The 17,388-nt window shown below is 41.5% G+C and overlaps 1 protein-coding gene across 1 annotated transcript; it reads right to left on the bottom strand.

Moving 5' to 3' along the window:
* Window positions 1–4,607: 4,607 nt before the first annotated feature.
* Window positions 4,608–8,757, bottom strand: SNAI2 (snail family transcriptional repressor 2). The gene is made up of 3 exons (XM_084849587.1): window positions 8,523–8,757; window positions 7,416–7,961; window positions 4,608–5,752 (listed from the first exon to the last, which is right to left on the bottom strand). The coding sequence occupies exons 1-3, from the start codon at window positions 8,599–8,601 to the stop codon at window positions 5,571–5,573; spliced, it is 807 nt and encodes a 268-aa protein (XP_084705713.1). The 5' UTR covers window positions 8,602–8,757; the 3' UTR covers window positions 4,608–5,570.
* Between the last annotated feature and the right edge of the window lie 8,631 nt (window positions 8,758–17,388).

Below are 17,388 nucleotides of genomic sequence, written 5' to 3'. Positions count from 1 at the left end.
CTTGCGATTCTCTGGAACTCTGCATTCAGTTGGGTATATCTTCCCCTTTCTCCCTTGCTTTTTGCTTCCCTTCTTTCCTCAGCTACTTGTAAAGCCTCATAAGACAGCCACTTTGCTTTCTTGCATTTCTTTTTCTTGGGGATGGATTTAGTTGCTGCTTCCTGAACAATGTTATGGACCTTGCCTGTTATCCCAGTTATTTCTTGACTTCCTACTTTAGCATTCCAATCCCCTATGATGAAGAGGACATATTTTTTTGGTGTTAGTTCTAGGTTGTTGCCAGGGTTAACAAACCACTCACAATCCAAGAACAACCCATGGGTTGTGAGTGGTTTGTTACCCATGGCGACAATCCACACTCTTCAGGTTCATTCACACATCACAATAAGCTGCAGTGCCTGCCCACCATGGCTTGAATATTCACAATGGCTGCCAGCACATGCCACAACCCACTGTGACTTAAGTAAGCCACAGTAGGCTCCAGCGATCATGTGGACCAGGCTAGAGAGTGAATCATTCTTTCAGGTTCCCCATATCAAGCCCCCTCCATTCTGTTTTTCATGTTTGCTATGGTGGAAAAAACGTGGAGGCCATGCAAACTGAAACTGGAAATTACCTTTGCAGCATCAAATGAACTGGAGTAAACCAAAAGTCTCCAAAACAGATAGGAAACAATGTGCTACACTGAACATCTGTCAAAGCTTTAACTTTCACACAGGCCACTGTTTAAACTTTGCTATGGAAAGGAAAAGCTGATACAGACAGACCATGTCTGGAAATCTTAGAACTTCAAAGTGGTTAGCACCTGTGTGTAGAACAGCAAAGTAACTATCTGATCATTTTGGTGGCTTCCCACTTGGCTTTTAAATTAACCAGCAATGTGTATTATTGCATGTCAGGTAAAGTTGGATTCAGATTTAACTGTGAGCAATTAGGCTGGCAGAAGTGGGTTTCCCCACCCCCTCCTCCATACAGCAGCTCCTCCAGCCCTGAAAATACTACAGGAGGTCCCGCCGAATGGCATGAGCTGTGGTGTGTGCGGGATCCCCAAAACTCTGGCAAAGGGGCCTTCTGCAAGCGGAGTCCTTCTCCTCTCACATAATGTCTCTCTTATTGTGGAAGGCAGATCCTAGACCTGACTAGCTAAATTGAATGGATACAGCAACATCTGCAGCCAGGCCTACTGCCTTTGTAGCTCAGGATTAACTACCTTTCTATTCTTCCTGATGAAGAGTTCTGTGCAACTCCAAACTTGCTTACTCCTACTGGACAGAAGTTGTCCTGATAAAATACATGCCCTATTCTTCATCTTTGTGATCTACACAATACCAACAATCATTTTGATAATTCATTGCTCATTAATATTTGCTTTTTGCATATTCTGCCATATGTTTCCTTACTTCTACCTCATTCTTGCCAGGTGGAAGAAAAACATTATGAAGTAAAATACACACCCTGGGCTATGTGGAAAATCTATTTTAAAAAAGAGCATCAATGTTTAGTTAAGAATTTGTTAACTATAGCTCATATTTTAATTGTAAAATATTGGAAGAAATCAAACTTACCTATTCTGGATGACTGGCTCCAAAGTGGCTGACAAACTTTGGAGATACTACAAATTACTCATTATAAAAGGCTTTGGGGAAATCGACAACACTCAAGGGCAGTTGGGGATATTTCTTGTCCTGGAAGGAACATAATCAAATCATATGAAGGAGTTCGCCTAGGAAAACTAAAAACTGTTTAATAGATTGTCTAGGTATTGCAACATTCTTTCTGGCGGGATATTCTTTCCCCCCCTTTTATGAAAAAAAAATGTTATATGAGAAGTGAAATCCACAGACTCTTCAATCAATTGAACTTACATACCCATTGAAATCAATGGGGTGAAACTGGTTCACATACCCATTAAAATGGCTTGTGGCCTGCCGCCACTATTTGAACAACAGAATGCTGTTTGGAATGGTAAGTAACCAGTTTTCAATATTGTATCATATCTGCTGCAGATAAAAAATTATATTTTGCTTTTGTACATACCTATGAACATCATAGCAGATGGAGATGTCACGATCGTCTGTGGAAGGGTTCTGCTATAAAGAGCATGTGATCAGAATTGTGATGAAATGACTTCTTATTGAATAAACCAGATGCTTGCATTCAGTTTCATCTGTTTTCTTGACTGACCTACTTTTTAACTCTTCACATTGCAGAGCAGATGCTGTGCTCCTGACTCATCTCTGTGCAATTTGATCCGGGGTATATAAAAGTGTTATTTCGCACTTTTGATACAGGATTTGCTAATGTCATTTGTTATATCATGTCCTGGGAAACCCAGTCAAAAACACTGGCATCTAAAAGAAAGAAAGAAAAGTATTTGTTTACAACAGCTTGTGGCGTCTCTGGCTAGTACTCTGATTTATCGCCTAATTTTAGGCTTTGATGAGGGTTTCCAGAGCCTTGTGCATGGGAACCCCTTGCCCCCTTGTTCAAGGCCTACCTCCCCTGTCCCTGTACCATAGTAGCAGTAGCCACTGGCACTGTGTGACTTCTGGGACCTGTGGCCATGGCTTTTTCCCTCTTGCTTTATTGGCATCAAGGTAGCTCTGTCCATTTCCTCTTGATGTCCCAGCTGTTTCTGCAGCACAAACCTCTGTATACACTATTAAGGGTATAGCCAGCAATAGTATGGGGCTGATAGTTCTTCTGTTATTACCACCACACTTTCTATGGGTGTTGCAGCACAGTGGTTAAGTGCATGAACTAGGACACATGTGGTCCCCAGTTCCAATTTCCACTCGACATGTTCTTAGGCAGGTTACTGCCTTTCAGCTCTCCATATAAGGTATGGGGAAAGTAACACTGGCCTACTTTGCAGGGAAATACTGTATGTGAAAAGTTCCATGCACTTAAGAAAAAGTGATGTGCAAACACTGAGGGTACAATCAAGCACACACCATAAAACAAAACCCTTTAGGTCTTGCTGATTTTAAACAGGAGAGTTTGCACAAGCTTGAATCTCCTCCACTGAAATCAATGCAGCTTAAAAGTAATTAATTTTGGCTGGATCACACTGTAAGTATTATTCTCATGATTTAGTTAACCAGACACTACAATGGGAATTATTATTATTCATGCCGTGATTTGCAGAATGCTTGGCCATGGCGTTTCTCATGCCAAGCACAGTTTACAGCACAATACTGCGTCAGTGGTCTTCAAAATGACCCTGCGTAATCAAACTCCACAGTCCTATAGATACATGTAGATGCAGGGGAGCCACCAACCTACATTGACGAATGCGACCACAGCATTGCTGTGAGAGCCTCCTCTCTGTGATGACACTGAGCAGGCTCATCCTGTTATGCATTCACTGCAATCCTGTTCAGAATGCTTACTTACCATATCTCAGGCAGATGGGGTTGCAGAAATGCTGTCCTTTCAATGAGGATTCATAACAAATCTACGTTGCTGACAATGGTCAGATTGGACTCGGTCATGCCGCTTATTGATTGAAAAGAGCACTTTTAAAATATGGGCATAGTTAATAAAAGAAAGAGTTGAAGGGTTATCGCTTATTGTCAAATCAACAATTCATATGCAAGAAGTTACTTTCATAGTCAGTGCCTTGATCCAGCAAGGGAGATCCAAATGTGTAAAGGAGGCACACATGCCAGCCAGTGCAGTCATGTATCTGGATGTGCACTTGCATCCACTGCTTGGTGCTCATCTGGACCCATTAAACTAGCTTGATTTGTCCTTTTGATGGTTTGTTGGGTGTGTCTAGCATTCAATCAGAACACATGTTTTTATGCTCCATTATTACACACAATGGGTTGGATTCAGAGTAGCGCTTAGCAGAGTTCTGCTCATGCTGGAGGAAGAGGGTGAGGAGGTGATCATTGTGATTCTTCCTTCCCCCTGCAAAACTGTTCTGAAGGGCCGGTGGAGCTTCTGGAACATCACAAGAATCGATGTAGGGGAGTGTAGGGGGAAGGGGCAATCAGTAAGGTTTGCCCCTTCCTCCAGTGAGAATCCTCCACTGGATCCCAGTGCCTTCTGTTCACAGAAGGAGCCCTTCCCCAGAATGGCCAATCTGGATCCAACCCCATATCTATTCCAGATAAGATAAAAAAGCTATACGTTGCTTTCTACAAAATACTTCTGATTAGTCCACAATGATTTTGAAGAAGGGATTTTAGGATTTACTGAGGCCTGTTCTACTGCCTTTCCTCCAAGGAGCCCAGGGCAGGCAGCAAACTTTAATGTCCAAGGCAGCTTCCTGTCCATTTCCTGGACTGGCTCAGCTTCCATTAACTTCATAAATGAGATTTTTCTCAGGCTCTTTCAAATGGTTCTCTGGTCAGATAGTTATTATCCACATAGACTAAAACCCATTGCTCTGGTTATGGGGGACTCCAGTCTGTATACTGAGCTCCCCCACCCACATAGGCTTTCCCACTGGAATTCAGCACAGGAGCTCTGTGTGTGTGTGTGTGTGTGAGAGAGAGAGAGAGAGAGAGAGAGATAAACAGACAGAGAGACAGAGAGAAAATAGGGCTTTGGATAAGAGCACACAACTTGACCTAGCGTAGGAGAAATTACACAGCTGTTACTCCAAAATGTTTATTGTACAAAAATTATTTCTAGAAAACAATAAAAGACATTTGGCTTCACACTTTCTTCAAGATACCTATAGACATTGCTATAGATAATATTTCATTTTGATTCAGAACACATTCAGTCATATAAAAATAAAACTATTTACATTATGTCCACATACTTAACAAAGTTATCCATTTTTTATCAAGGCACTTGGAGGGTATTGCTCACAATATTGCATTTCCTTTGTGCATTTAGGAAAAAAAAAAGCTTTTAAAAATCCATTGACAAACTCCCATCAGCCCTCACTCTTGCACTTAATCCCATTTTAAAAACAAGTTAACAGCCACAACAATTTAAAAAAGGGAGAAGGAAATATGTATCCAGCATGTGCCAGGAATGTCTGCACTGACAGTTTTACAAAGGCACATAGTGTTAAGACATGGCAAACAATTGGACATACATTCTTTTCTTCCTCTTTGAATGATGCAATTTTAAGACATTTCAGGTCACTGATCAAGAAGCATGCTATTCTAAAAAAACACAACCCCAAACCATTGACCTGTTCTGTAAGACATTTACTGATTTGATATGGAAGTCTCTGAAAAGCACCTGTGCTATTTGGCATCTGGCAAAACTCTTGGTATTTGATTGGGTTTTTTAAAAACAAAAACAAAATGTTCTTTGGTTGATATCGTTTGGCTGGAATGTACATTTTAGCTGTATGATGCTTTCTTAGCAAAAAGGGGGGGAAAAAGATGTCCTTTGGCATTTACTTCTTCTTGTATTTTTTATGCTTTCATTTTCTTCGTATCACACAAAAGTCATGCTTAAGCAATTGAACTAAAACATTTTTGCACCTTCTGGGGGAGTGTTGAGTTGGGATGTAGAAGATAAAATGCCTTAGGGAGGGGGGGCAGGTTCCTCTTATCTTGTTGAAAAGGAGTGGAGAAATGTATGGAGCCCAGGAAACCTCAGTGAGCTACACAGCAGCCAGATTCCTCGTGTTTGTGCAGAAGAGACATTCGGGAGAAAGTTTTGGAACAATTTTTGCACTGGTATTTCTTCACATCTGAATGGGTCTGCAGATGGGCCCTCAAGTTTGACCTGTCTGCAAATGCTCTGTTGCAATGAGGGCACGAAAAAGGCTTCTCTCCTAGAAACAAACAAACAAGTCGTTTAATCATACAAAAGCTAAATTAAGGAATGTTCTGTATAATGGGGCAAATTATTTGTACAGAAGGGGAAAAATGTCTATGAAAAGGGCAACTGGATGATTTTAAATATTTTGAAAAGTTCTATTCATTACACTACAGTCCATCATTCATACTTCTCAGAGTTTGCAAGGATCATGGCACCTCAAACGATAAGCCACTGACACTTTCTGCTTCCGCAGGTGCAGCCAATGTCTATAGGTTGAGCTCCACCCAATATTTCCGTATGTTCTCTCCATTCATTTACTGTATCCTGTGCAACGCCTTCTGCTGCCCAAGGTTGTAGTTTACATGCCGTTGACATGAGTGGCAGAACGCCCATCAGACTGAATGTTTCAGCATTGTACCCTACTTTTTTGGAACAGGGACAGGACTATAATCAGCAAGAATACTCAAATATGAGACCAACTGCACAGAGCTACACCAGAAACATGGTCACAAAAAGGTGATAATTATTGCACAAACAAATGGCATCTGTGGGCGCTCTTGGCTTATAATCTGACCCCAATACATCCTACATGGAAGTAAGCTCTGCTGAATGCAATTGGAGTTCATGAATATACATTCACTCCTATCTGGAAATCACTCAAACAGTGCTCAGTGGAATTTGCACCCACATAAGTGTGCACAGGATTGCACACTTAGTTTGTTGAATGCCGTGGAAGACAATGTGATTTCAGGAAAGCTTTATTTCTATGGGAAGTGTTTGAATCAGAGTCCTGTCTGAAAGTTGGCTTTCATTGCTCACATTGACAATCACCTTTTATTAAGCTCAATGGGACTTACTCCCAGGTAATCATACAAAGGATACCAACTTTGGGCTGCAACCTTAAACTGGATTCATCTGTACACACTTAAGTGGGTGCAGTATTCCAAATTCATTTATTTGGAAGCCACTTACACTACTTTCTATTTCAGGCTACAATCCCATGCATACTTTCTTTAGAGTAAATCCCATTGATTTCAGTGAGATTTTCTATGTAATAAAGCTCTTTGTGTTTAGGACAGAGATCATAATTCTTCTAATTGCCTAACAGACTGCCTAGTCTTGCAGGCTTAGTCCCGTTGGTTTCAATGGACCTCATTTCCAAGTAACGTATGTTTGAACAGAGAGTAAACTGAATTCTATGCCCAGATGCTGACTAAAGGGGTTTGCTGTATGCACTGCCTGGGCACAAGTTTTGACTGTGCAAATTACTGTTGGGAACCTGATATTTCTGTTTGCTTCCTATTCTTTCTGCCTCGCTTCTGTTTGCTTCCCATCTCACTCCTGCATTCTTCCCAACAACATGTTCCAAATTGAAGTAAGGAATTCTTATGGCCTGATAGATCTCTCTGTCTTGTGACAGCTTGCTGAAGCAAAGTTTAACTTCAGTGAAGCCAAAAAGTGTTACATCAGTACATAATCTGACCCACTCATGGGAGATATGATTGAAAAGGAAAGCAGTCTGGTGAACGTTTCACAGAGCAAACTGGAATAAAGTTCTGTGTTAATGCCAGTAATTGAACAATAACAACTTGACAATAACATGTTGTGAAAAACTAAAGAAAGGAATTGAGTTATTGCGACAATACATGATATGTGCAATCACTTCCCCCTCTTACCAGTATGAGTTCGAATGTGACCTTGAAGTAACCAGGGTCTAGAGAAAGCTTTGCCACAGATCTTGCAGACACAAGGTAGCGTGTGGGTCCTGATGTGCATTTTAAGAGCTCCCAGGCTCACGTATTCCTTATCACAGTATTTACAGCTGAAAGATTTCCTAGACTGGGCATCACAGTGCAACTGCTTATGTTTGGCCAGCCCAGAGAAAGTTGAATAGGTCTTGTTGCATAAACTACACTGAAATTTTTCAGCCTCAGTTGCATGGGGATCTGAAAGCTTGGACTGGATCCTCTCTTCTTCATCGCTAATGGGGCTCTCAGAGCCACTGTGATCCTTAGATGAAGTGTCAGAATGAGGAGGTGGGCTGACTCTTCCCAAAGACGAAGGATATCCAGACAGAGGCGAGAGGTCACTGGGTAAGGGAGAAGGCAGCAGCCCAGTTGTAGTCCACACTGTGATGGGGTTATAAGCGACCGAGCTCAGGATCTCTGGCTGTGGAATTATAGGCATTGGGTAGCTTTCATAAAGGTAAGGGGAAATGATCACTGGAGGAAAGAGAAAAGGAGAACAGTTTTAAGGCGACTGAGATTTTGTTTTGTATAATAGCAGTACAACCAATACTCATAGAGATTGGAAGTGATGAAATTGTACTGGCATTAGCAAGCTCCAATGAAATGCACAACAGAAGAGTTAATATAACTGTCTGTAACTTTATCACCGTATACATAACGTTTATATTCTGCATCATATGCTGTAAGTCTGAACAAAGTCACAGTCCTCCCCAAAACTCTGCAACCAGAGAAATGCAGCAGTTAAATCCACATGAGCCTCCTATTTTTTTTTCTTTTCAAAACTTCTTGTTTGCAACAGAAAACAAAATTCTTTTTAGTAGCTAAGCAAAATTCTACAAGGTGGAGTTGTAAATCCCTTGGCACTGACATGTGTCTAATAGAAAGGAAAAGAACCCCCCCTCCAATAAAACGTTGTGAAAGTTTGCACCAATGTGTGAAAACTGGCAGGCAAGTCCTACTTCAACAACAATTCTTTTTTAAAAAAGAAAGAGAGCAACGCTTCGAACTTTAACACAGAGTTCAGTCTTGGATTACCTGTCTGAGTATCCAGTTCACTGTAATTTGGCTTTTTGGAAGAGTTGAAATGTTTCTTGACCAAGAACGATCGTGGCATTTTGAAATGCAGGATTGCCTCCCCTTTCCCGAATGGCCTTTCACTGCAGAATAACGGTCCCCAGCTTTGGTGCAGCAGACGGAGTCACTGCTAACACATTGGTCCTCTGTAACACGGTCTCCTCGGCTTACCCATGCAAGTCAAATTATGTAGTGCACAGACTCCTTGAAAAGTGCAGTAAACTAAATACCCGCTCGTCAGGTGCAGGAGGGGCGGATCGGGGTTTTCTTTTCATCCAATCGCGGGTGAAGTCACTGGAGTCCTTTGACAAACTCAGCCTCTTTGGCCAGGAGAGCGATTCCTGCTCTTTCCGAGGAGGATCCAATCCCTTTTAGGAGCTCAGGACTTGGGGTCAGGTTTCAACTCCTCCCACTGGGATAGCTGTGAAGAACAGAGGAGGAATCTCTTGTCAGAGAGAGCGGAGTGAATACATTTCGGATTTCTGCCTCCTAGCCGGCCAATTAAAGTAGATTAAGTACAGGGAGAACTTGAGATCTCACTGTACTTTCACCCACCTAGCTCAGGAGCTCGTGGTCGCGGAGGGAGTCCCCCCAAAGTGACAGTTATCTGGTTCAAAAAAACAAGCCTGCTTCCCAGATGTGTGATCATGAAAACGCCAAGGATAAACTGTTCATGATTATTAGGGGCAAAGAGCAGAGGGGAAGTCACTCCAAGACAAATAGTCTCGTTTAAGACGCTAATGACAGAGCCTTTGGCTTGTCATGTGGCGCTTGCTATTTCTGGAAGTGAAGAGGAGTTTAGCTGAGATGCTTAATAGATTAAGGAAATATTTAGTGTTTGTCTTTGAATAGCTGGCAAGAAGGCACCATGGCCCCGATCCAACTGAAGTTAGCCCTGCTGATGTGCCATTGAAATAAATGGCAGGAGAGTGCAACAAACTTTAGCTGAAGTTTTTGGAAGTCCAAAAGAACACAGACCCAAACAGAAAGGCCGTGATTTAGATCTGCAGAACCCCTGTGCTGTGAGCAAAAGGGCTGCAACCCTATGCATGCTTACGTTGGAGTAAGTCTCACTGGGTACAGTTGGACTTGCCTCTGAGTGCGCACGCACACAATGAGGGTTAAACAAGTCCTTTCTATTTTTAAATTTCTTGTGCAAAGAATTTTGCATTTCCTTCCTGGAGGAAATTGAGTCACTCCTGTAATATGCCCTAGCAAGGAATTAAATATTTATAGCCCATTCTTCCAATCAGCTGAGCGGGACTCTGATGGATGCAAAAACGGCAGGTAAGAAAAATAATCCATGCACTTTCAAACCCCATTTTCCTAATGGATTTGCTAAGAAGCTTTCTTTAGCTTCCTTTGAAAAATATACTTCCCTATTTCATATTAGCCAGCATAGCATAGAGAAGCCTTTCCCAACCTGGTGCCCTCCAGATGTGTTGGACTACAACTTCCATTATCCCAAAGGATGATGTAGGCCAAGATAATCTGGAGGGCACCAGGTTGGGAAAGGCTGGAGGATTCCTTCATGCCCCAGTTGGAAGCACCTAGTTCTTACTCGGGGTGGCTGGGGTGTCATGGGGCTCCTGCTGTTCCCAATCTAAAGGCATTCTGCAGCTATTTCATCTTTTCTTTTTCCACAACCGATTCTCTGCGGTAAGGAAAAAGACAGAAGTGGTGGAAAAACACAGAAGGGTGGGAGATGACAATGTCTGGACTTCCCGTAAAGTTGTTGTTTGATTTTATTATTGTAAACCACCCCAAGGCCTCTTACCAGATGGGTAGTATACAACTCGAATAAATACAGTCCTGTGAATGAGGCAGGGCATGATTAAAACCTCTCATCTGGAAGCACCCTTAGCATACAATATGGTACCACGCTCCTTGTTCATGGTGTTCACATAATACCAATTTTTAGATGAACCTTTTGATACCTTTTTTTAAATGAACAAACGGCTTAATAGACCAACAAATCTACAGGGATGTAATTATTCTGAACAACACACACACATATCCTTACTGTTTTAACATTTGAAATGAATTCCAAGATGGATATTTACAATTTTGAATACACTCAGATCCTGCATTTCCTTGTGCAGGTGTGCTACAAAATGCCCCAGTCATCAAGGGATATAAAATGGGAATACAGGGTGAAGAGAAGTTGCATAAAGACCACCCCTGCCTTCTCTGCAACAGGTGTTGGAACGGAGACATGAAAAAAAAACCTCTGTGGTTCTGTTAAGACTTGTAAGAGCAAAGTGCTTTGTCAAGCTGCATAACTTCTTTATCTGGGAGATGCCAAAACAAGTGCAGAAGCAAAGTTCTCTGCTTTCATGTAGAAATTCAACTGTTAACAGGCTCCAAGGTGAGTGTTTATCTATGAGAGGTTTGCATTGCTTTTTTTTTAAATAAAGAACACCTATGCTGTAGAAACTTGAGTATTTTCCTAATAACAAATAGTATGGTGTTTTGTTTTGTTTTGGCTTTTGTCTATTCAGTATGGCTTTCAGCATGGCTGGATCAAGACATGGCTCAAATGTAGAGCCCAATCCTAAGCATGTTTACTCCCATGTAAATATGCATACAGTTGCAGCCTTTTGTTATTTTGGGGTGTCACCTCACTTCTCCCTCATCTGTGAAATCCCAGCTTCAAATCTAGGTTTTGACAACACCTTTTCCTTGCTTTGTCCATCTACAAGTCCTGCATGAAAAGCCTACACCTCATTGTTTCTTGATAAAGCTACATTCTTTGTCTTTAGCATCATATCCCTTGTTTTACTCGATCTTCTACAACTCACATCTCTGGGCAAACCATGCAAAATAAGATGGGGCTGCTCCAGAGTAAGTAATGTAAGAATGTCAGCCATAGATTACTGGGCAGGATTGTATCACGTCTGTCTTCAGCACAGCACTTGACACATGGCTGGTGCTAAATACACATTAAGTAGTAGGATTAGGGTTTTCCCCACACAACAAAGTGACACAGTCTCCTTGACAGAATGTGTGAAATTCTCCAGTAGACTATCAATAGCAGCAAAATACATGAAGAAAATATTTCTGCTGTGTGGGTGCCCCAAATGCTTGCCCTTTGCTGAATTTCCACAACTATTTGATTTTCAGAAGTCCTGGAACTTTTGGTACAGAAAATAACTCTAAGATCAAGGCAGTCTGACTTTACTTTGTGGGTATCATTCTGGAGAAGTGGCAATATGCTCATTTATACCAGCTGACGATAGGATCAGCTTGTATAGGTGACTCAAGACATAAATATTCTCATTCTCCATTGTCTTATGCCAGACGCCAGTTATGCCAGGACAGTGGTGTAGTAATGCCATGGTGAATTAGGCCCCTGGGCTCCTCTATTTAGACTTCTGTATAAATCATAAAGTCCTGACATGTCAGCCAAGTGGCGGGGCTAACATGAATGACGTCGGGCACTGGGTGCAAGACATGTTATTACATGGCTTTGAAAGGATATTAGCAGAATGTTGTTACATGAGTGAGGTTTTCTGTCAAAAAACTGGGCGAGTCTGAATGAGGACTACATGAGTCAGAGTAAACAGGTGTCTAAAGTGAATTCAGAGGGGGAGACTGCACGGCTTACTTGAAGATAGGCAGAGATATCATGGTGCCAGAAAGGAAGAACTGACCAGAAGGAAAAATCACAGTCAAATGTGAACCAAAGTTAAACGCAGATCTCCTTTCATTTTAAAGGCTGAAGAATTTAGTGTTTGGTATGGATCACCTGGCTGCTCTTTTAATTTAGAAGGCAAACACTGTTGCACCAGTTTCCTGAAAATCTGGGATAAAGTCATCCATTGCTACATTGATCTTTAGTTGATGATAGCCAATGCCTGGTTAGGCATCATGTGGATTTTTTCAAATGCAGTGAAAACAACTGTTGGTAGACTTGATATTAACAGGCCCAATCACAAATGGTTTTTCTTGATACACTGTTCTTCAGTTCTGATGAATGAAAGAATCTCAGCGCATATATTTGGTTTCCAGTGGGCTTGGTGTGGAATGAGGAAACTGCAAACCCACTGTTAGTCCTGCAGGCAGAAACAGCCCCCCCCCCCACACACACAGGTTGCACGGCACAGAAGAGACACGGAGAACTTCAGACTTGTGGGTCAAATCTGGCCCTCTGGGTTCCCCAGATAGAACCCCCCTTCATTACTTGAAGTAAGAGCTTTAAGCTACAATATGCTGATCTTTTCTTGCCCAACCCCAATGCAACCCCAAGAGCTTCTCCAACATTGAATTTGGCTCTCAGGCTGAAACAGGTTCTCCAACCCTGGAATATAAATATGTGTTGGCTGGTTTGTATTAGAAGATTGAAGGGTTGGCTATAGGACTAGGTGAACTGTCCTGTTTAAGCAGGATGCAGAGAACCCCCTGAATTGAATACAGAGTTTAAAGCACTGATTCCATGAGGGCTGTAAAGTGCTTTACTGAACCTGCGATTCTCCATGGCTTGGTTTATTACCTTAGGAAGTAACTACTTCACACCTTTGTTACAGAGATCCTGCAGTTAGAAAAGAGGCTGCTTTCCCATCCCTGTGTTTCCCCCTACCCTTTCTCAGCACAAGCACATGTGTGTCTACTCAGAAGTAACTCCCATTGTGGTCAATAAGGCGTGCTCCTGAAATGCAGGTGCATCTGGACCTTCGGGGGAAAGGAAAAAGGGGGGAAGAGGCAGGAAAGCCTCTTTTATTGGTTGAGCAGCCCCTGCCAGTCAGATGACATTCACTCTAACCCCCACCCCCACCCCCACCAGGAAGTATGTTCTATGAAGCAATTTCTACTGGTTGGAGCACTCACTCATGGAGCCCTGCATGGAACAAAGCACAGCAAAGCTGATTCCTTTTAAAAAAAATCCGGTACTCCTCCATTCACTTCTCCTTCTGTTGTCGTGGAGACACGGTCCAGGTTATTCTTTCATTTGTATGGGTGGAGGGACATAGATCATCCTGGATTTTCTGAAATTAATTAATACATAAATCCTTCCTTTCACATGGGCTTGCTGATGATGGCGAATTTATTTAATTTCACAAATACAAACAAGGATGGAAAATGCAAATGAATGGTAATGCCAGAGTATATGTCATTATAGTACCTCATTGTCAGGACAGCAAAAAATAGAGCAGCTGCAGGAAATGAGAGTGGGAGTGGAACTATATTCGATATTGGGGATATCACTGAAACGAGTTCTTCTCCCATAATGGATCACTTCTCTCATGTTGCAAAGTACTTGCCTTGTGTGTTCCCTGCTCTGCCAGCATCAGCAGGGAAGAGGGGACAGTGAATTACACATCCTGATGATGTCAGGATATGGGGGAAGTGATCCTACAAGTTATGGAGAAATATTCAACACAGAAAAGCTGTTTTCAGAAGTAGCCCTATAACGTAATGCACAGCTCTGCCCTTGGTGAAACAGGAGTTGAGATGTTGCCTAGAGGAAAAGGATATCCAGTTCTGTATCATCCTCATGCTTGGCCTTAAAAAGCGATTCCTGCCTGTGTCTTTAATAATAGGGAAGATTTGGATGGGTCCAATTTTCAAGGGAAAAACCTCATCTGTTGAACCTCCCTTTGGCTTGCAGCTATTAAAGGCCCTCGGTGTCAAAACCTGTCCATTCTCAGACATGTGGGTGCCAAAAGATAAAAATGTTAACTGATACTATTTCAAATTACTTAAACACACAATGAACAGGTAGATAAAAGTTCAGTCAAAAAAGGCAATTGTCTATTGTTCATGTTTAGATTAATGGGATACAGATAAAACTAATACACAGCATGATACATCTTGAGTAATTAGGTGATTTACACATCATTAATTTTTGTTAGATGTAACACAACTTCTGATTGTTAGCTCTGGTGCTGGCCCCTTTCTACAAGTTAAGAGAAACAGGATATAGGGAATGCACACTCTGAAGCAATAATGCCAGAGAAATGGCTTATCTTCTATTCAGTCACCAAATATCAGCAGCATCAAACACTTGATCATCATCTTCTTGAGAGCCATAATTAATACGGGCATGAAAACAGTCGTCACTGCTGATTCAGTGCTTCAATAGCAATTTTTTTTTTCCTGATCTCTCACTATGCTGAGCACTGATTGGTGTTTTTTAAACATCCAGTGATTCCAGTCCAGAGAAAGTCTCACCTAGGTCTCAGTGAAATGATGGGACTTAAGTTAGTCAGTCACTCAGCTATCATTTCTACTTTTTTAAATAAGATTTTAGCACAACTGTTTCTGGATAGAGCCATGGATTTTAATGATGTCATCATACACCTGCTTAGTAGACATACTTGGGATTTAATCCTATATACACTTACATGAGAATTCCATTGAACTCAATGGGACTTACTTCTAAGTAGATACACTTAGGATTGCGCTGTCAGTAGTTAAAGCAAGAAACCCAGTGTCATGGACCAAAATAAAAAGTACTAGGCAAATAAATTACTTATTTGTTCAAATTCTTTTAATCTTTAATTTCTTTAATTGTTCTTTTAATTATTCCTTTCACATTTCCAGAGACATTCTGGAAAACTAATATGAAAAAGATGACAGTATAATTTCATAAAACTCTAGCTATCTAAAGTACAAAAAAAATGAAAAGCTGATTAAGCTATAAAACATCTATCAAGTTCCATAATTAATAACCAAGTTCCATTATAACAACATTATACATGCACACACACATACACACACTGGAACAGAGCAACAGTTTAGTGGAAGCAGGAAGTAATAAAAGTGTATGAAAGCTAGTATGGAAAGACTACCCCACCTTTGTGTGACTTCAGGAGTAGGTCTTTTATCTAAGAAAAAAACAGTGTGAGAAAATGAACAATCTCTAACCCAAAGCATTTTTAGAAACATATCCAGTATATCCACCAACCAGTTAAGCTGGAGTATTTGGGTTTCTGTGTATTTAGCCCTATATAATGAGTAGTACTAAAGAAATTTGACTTCAAGTACAAAGAAGTTGCTGACTGGACTGGTTTTAGGTAAAACCTTTATTTACATGCAGAAAATTCCAGTTCATAGCACTATATACACAAATGTAGGCTTGAATTAGCCTTCCAAATGCCCCATTTCAGGGGTCATTATTTATTGCAAACTTCCAATTTATTCCTATATTCAAACACAACTGCATAGAACAAACCTGATGTCCCCTACTTCAAAACACGACTGTACCGTAGAGTTTTGAGGATAGCCTTACAAAATTTTCCTTGTGTTGACCTCACAACAATTCCCAGAAAATTTTGCTACAAGCATGAAACCTAGGTCTAGTTCATGCTTCAGTCCTGCTGGTAAGTAGTACAATGGTGGAATGCAGGGTTAATTCAGACCCTGCCCCCTCCTGGCATGTAGAATGTCCCATGTTATGTGGGATCATACGTATGCTTCACCCATGTCTACTCCTTTCTGTGGCTGATAGATTTGTCAACAAATCTGTTTAATTCTTTGAAGGCTGTGCACTCCACCTGTCCAACACAGACAGTACACATACTCTGATTTGCCCTTTGTAGCACTGCTACTCCACTGTCAGTTATATGGAAAAGGACAGCATGCTGCTGGCACTAGGTCAGCCACTGCAAGTGTCAGGCTAAGTGGAAAATTGGTGAGGTTTAATTATCCAGAGAGGTCTCACATTTTAAGTTATAATCTTCAGTGCCATAGGAATTGAATTTGATATTTTCCCCAGCTTTTTTCATTACAAATGATGTTCCAAATGGAATTTCTTTTCTTATATTTCATTTTTATAGTGCAATTTATTGCAAGTTTACACAGAAGTAAGTCCCATTCTAGCCAATGCGGCTTGCTCCCTGGTGAGTGTGCATAGGATTGCAGTCTTACAGTGCAGGCCTTTGCATGTTTACCTCTCTCTGTGTTCAATGGAGCTTACGCCAAGGTAAGTGTATATAATATTGCAGCCTCTTATCTTTTTAGCATTATTTTATCCTGCATAAAGTCCTTCAGCACCGATATCCTTGGAGTATCTGGTCTGAGTATCTAGGAAATTTATCTAGGAAATTTGTCTAAGAAATATGTAGGAAATTTAGGGCGCAATCCTATGCATATTTAGACCGAAAAAAGCCCTACAGCTCCCAGCATTCCCCAGCCAGCATGCTGGCAGTTGTAGGACTTTTTTCTCTCTAAACATGCATAGGGCTGCACCCATAGAATACTTTTTGATATTATGGACGATGCTGTCAAATTTTATTTATTTATTTATTTATTTATTATTTAATTTATTAATCACCCATCTGGCTGGTCACCCAGCCACTCTGGGCGATGTACAACATACAATAAAACAATAAAATTCTACAATAAAAACATTTTCTAAAATACCCTAACCCACCCCAAATGCCTGCCTGAACAGCCACGTTTTTAATGCACGATGGAAGTAGGGGTGCACGAAAGTCACTTACCTGGTCTCGCAGCTTGCTTCGCGGTGGGGGGGAGGTGCTTCGCTGCTCCCCCCGAAGTTCAGGCCGGGGGGGGAGGCTTCCCTCCTCGCCCGGCCGAAATTCAGGCCGGTGGGGAGGCTTCCCGCCTCGCCCAGCCGAAATTCAGGCCAGGGAGAAGCGCCCCGTCTCCCCGGCCGCGAACTTCAAAAGAAAACAAAAACAAAAAAAAAGTGCCCCTGTGATAGGCTACGTAATGATTAACGTAGCCTATCACGGCTAGATCTGCAAAGTCAGCCGTGATAGGCTACGTTAATCGTCACGTAGCCTATCACGGGTGACTTTGAAAAAAAAAAAAGCGTGTACGCAAATGGCGGCCCCCATAGGGAGCCGCCATTCGCATTCCT

This window comes from Heloderma suspectum, chromosome 4, assembly GCF_057233095.1.
Source record: "Heloderma suspectum isolate Gila_16-S chromosome 4, 16-S_ref, whole genome shotgun sequence".
Taxonomy (NCBI): domain Eukaryota; kingdom Metazoa; phylum Chordata; class Lepidosauria; order Squamata; family Helodermatidae; genus Heloderma; species Heloderma suspectum.
Note: the sequence above shows the minus strand (reverse complement) of the source record. Positions and strands in the feature narration are given on the sequence as shown.

What these genes read in the sequence shown, in the direction of transcription:
- SNAI2 (XM_084849587.1), bottom strand. Translation starts at nt 8,601, where the DNA reads ATGCCACGATCGTTCTTGGTCAAGAAACATTTCAACTCTTCCAAAAAG. An exon ending in TGAACTGGATACTCAGACAG is followed by an intron (nt 7,962 to 8,522) that starts GTAATCCAAGAC and finishes TCTTTCCTCCAG; the next exon opens with TGATCATTTCCCCTTACCTT. An exon ending in TCACATTCGAACTCATACTG is followed by an intron (nt 5,753 to 7,415) that starts GTAAGAGGGGGA and finishes GTTTGTTTCTAG; the next exon opens with GAGAGAAGCCTTTTTCGTGC.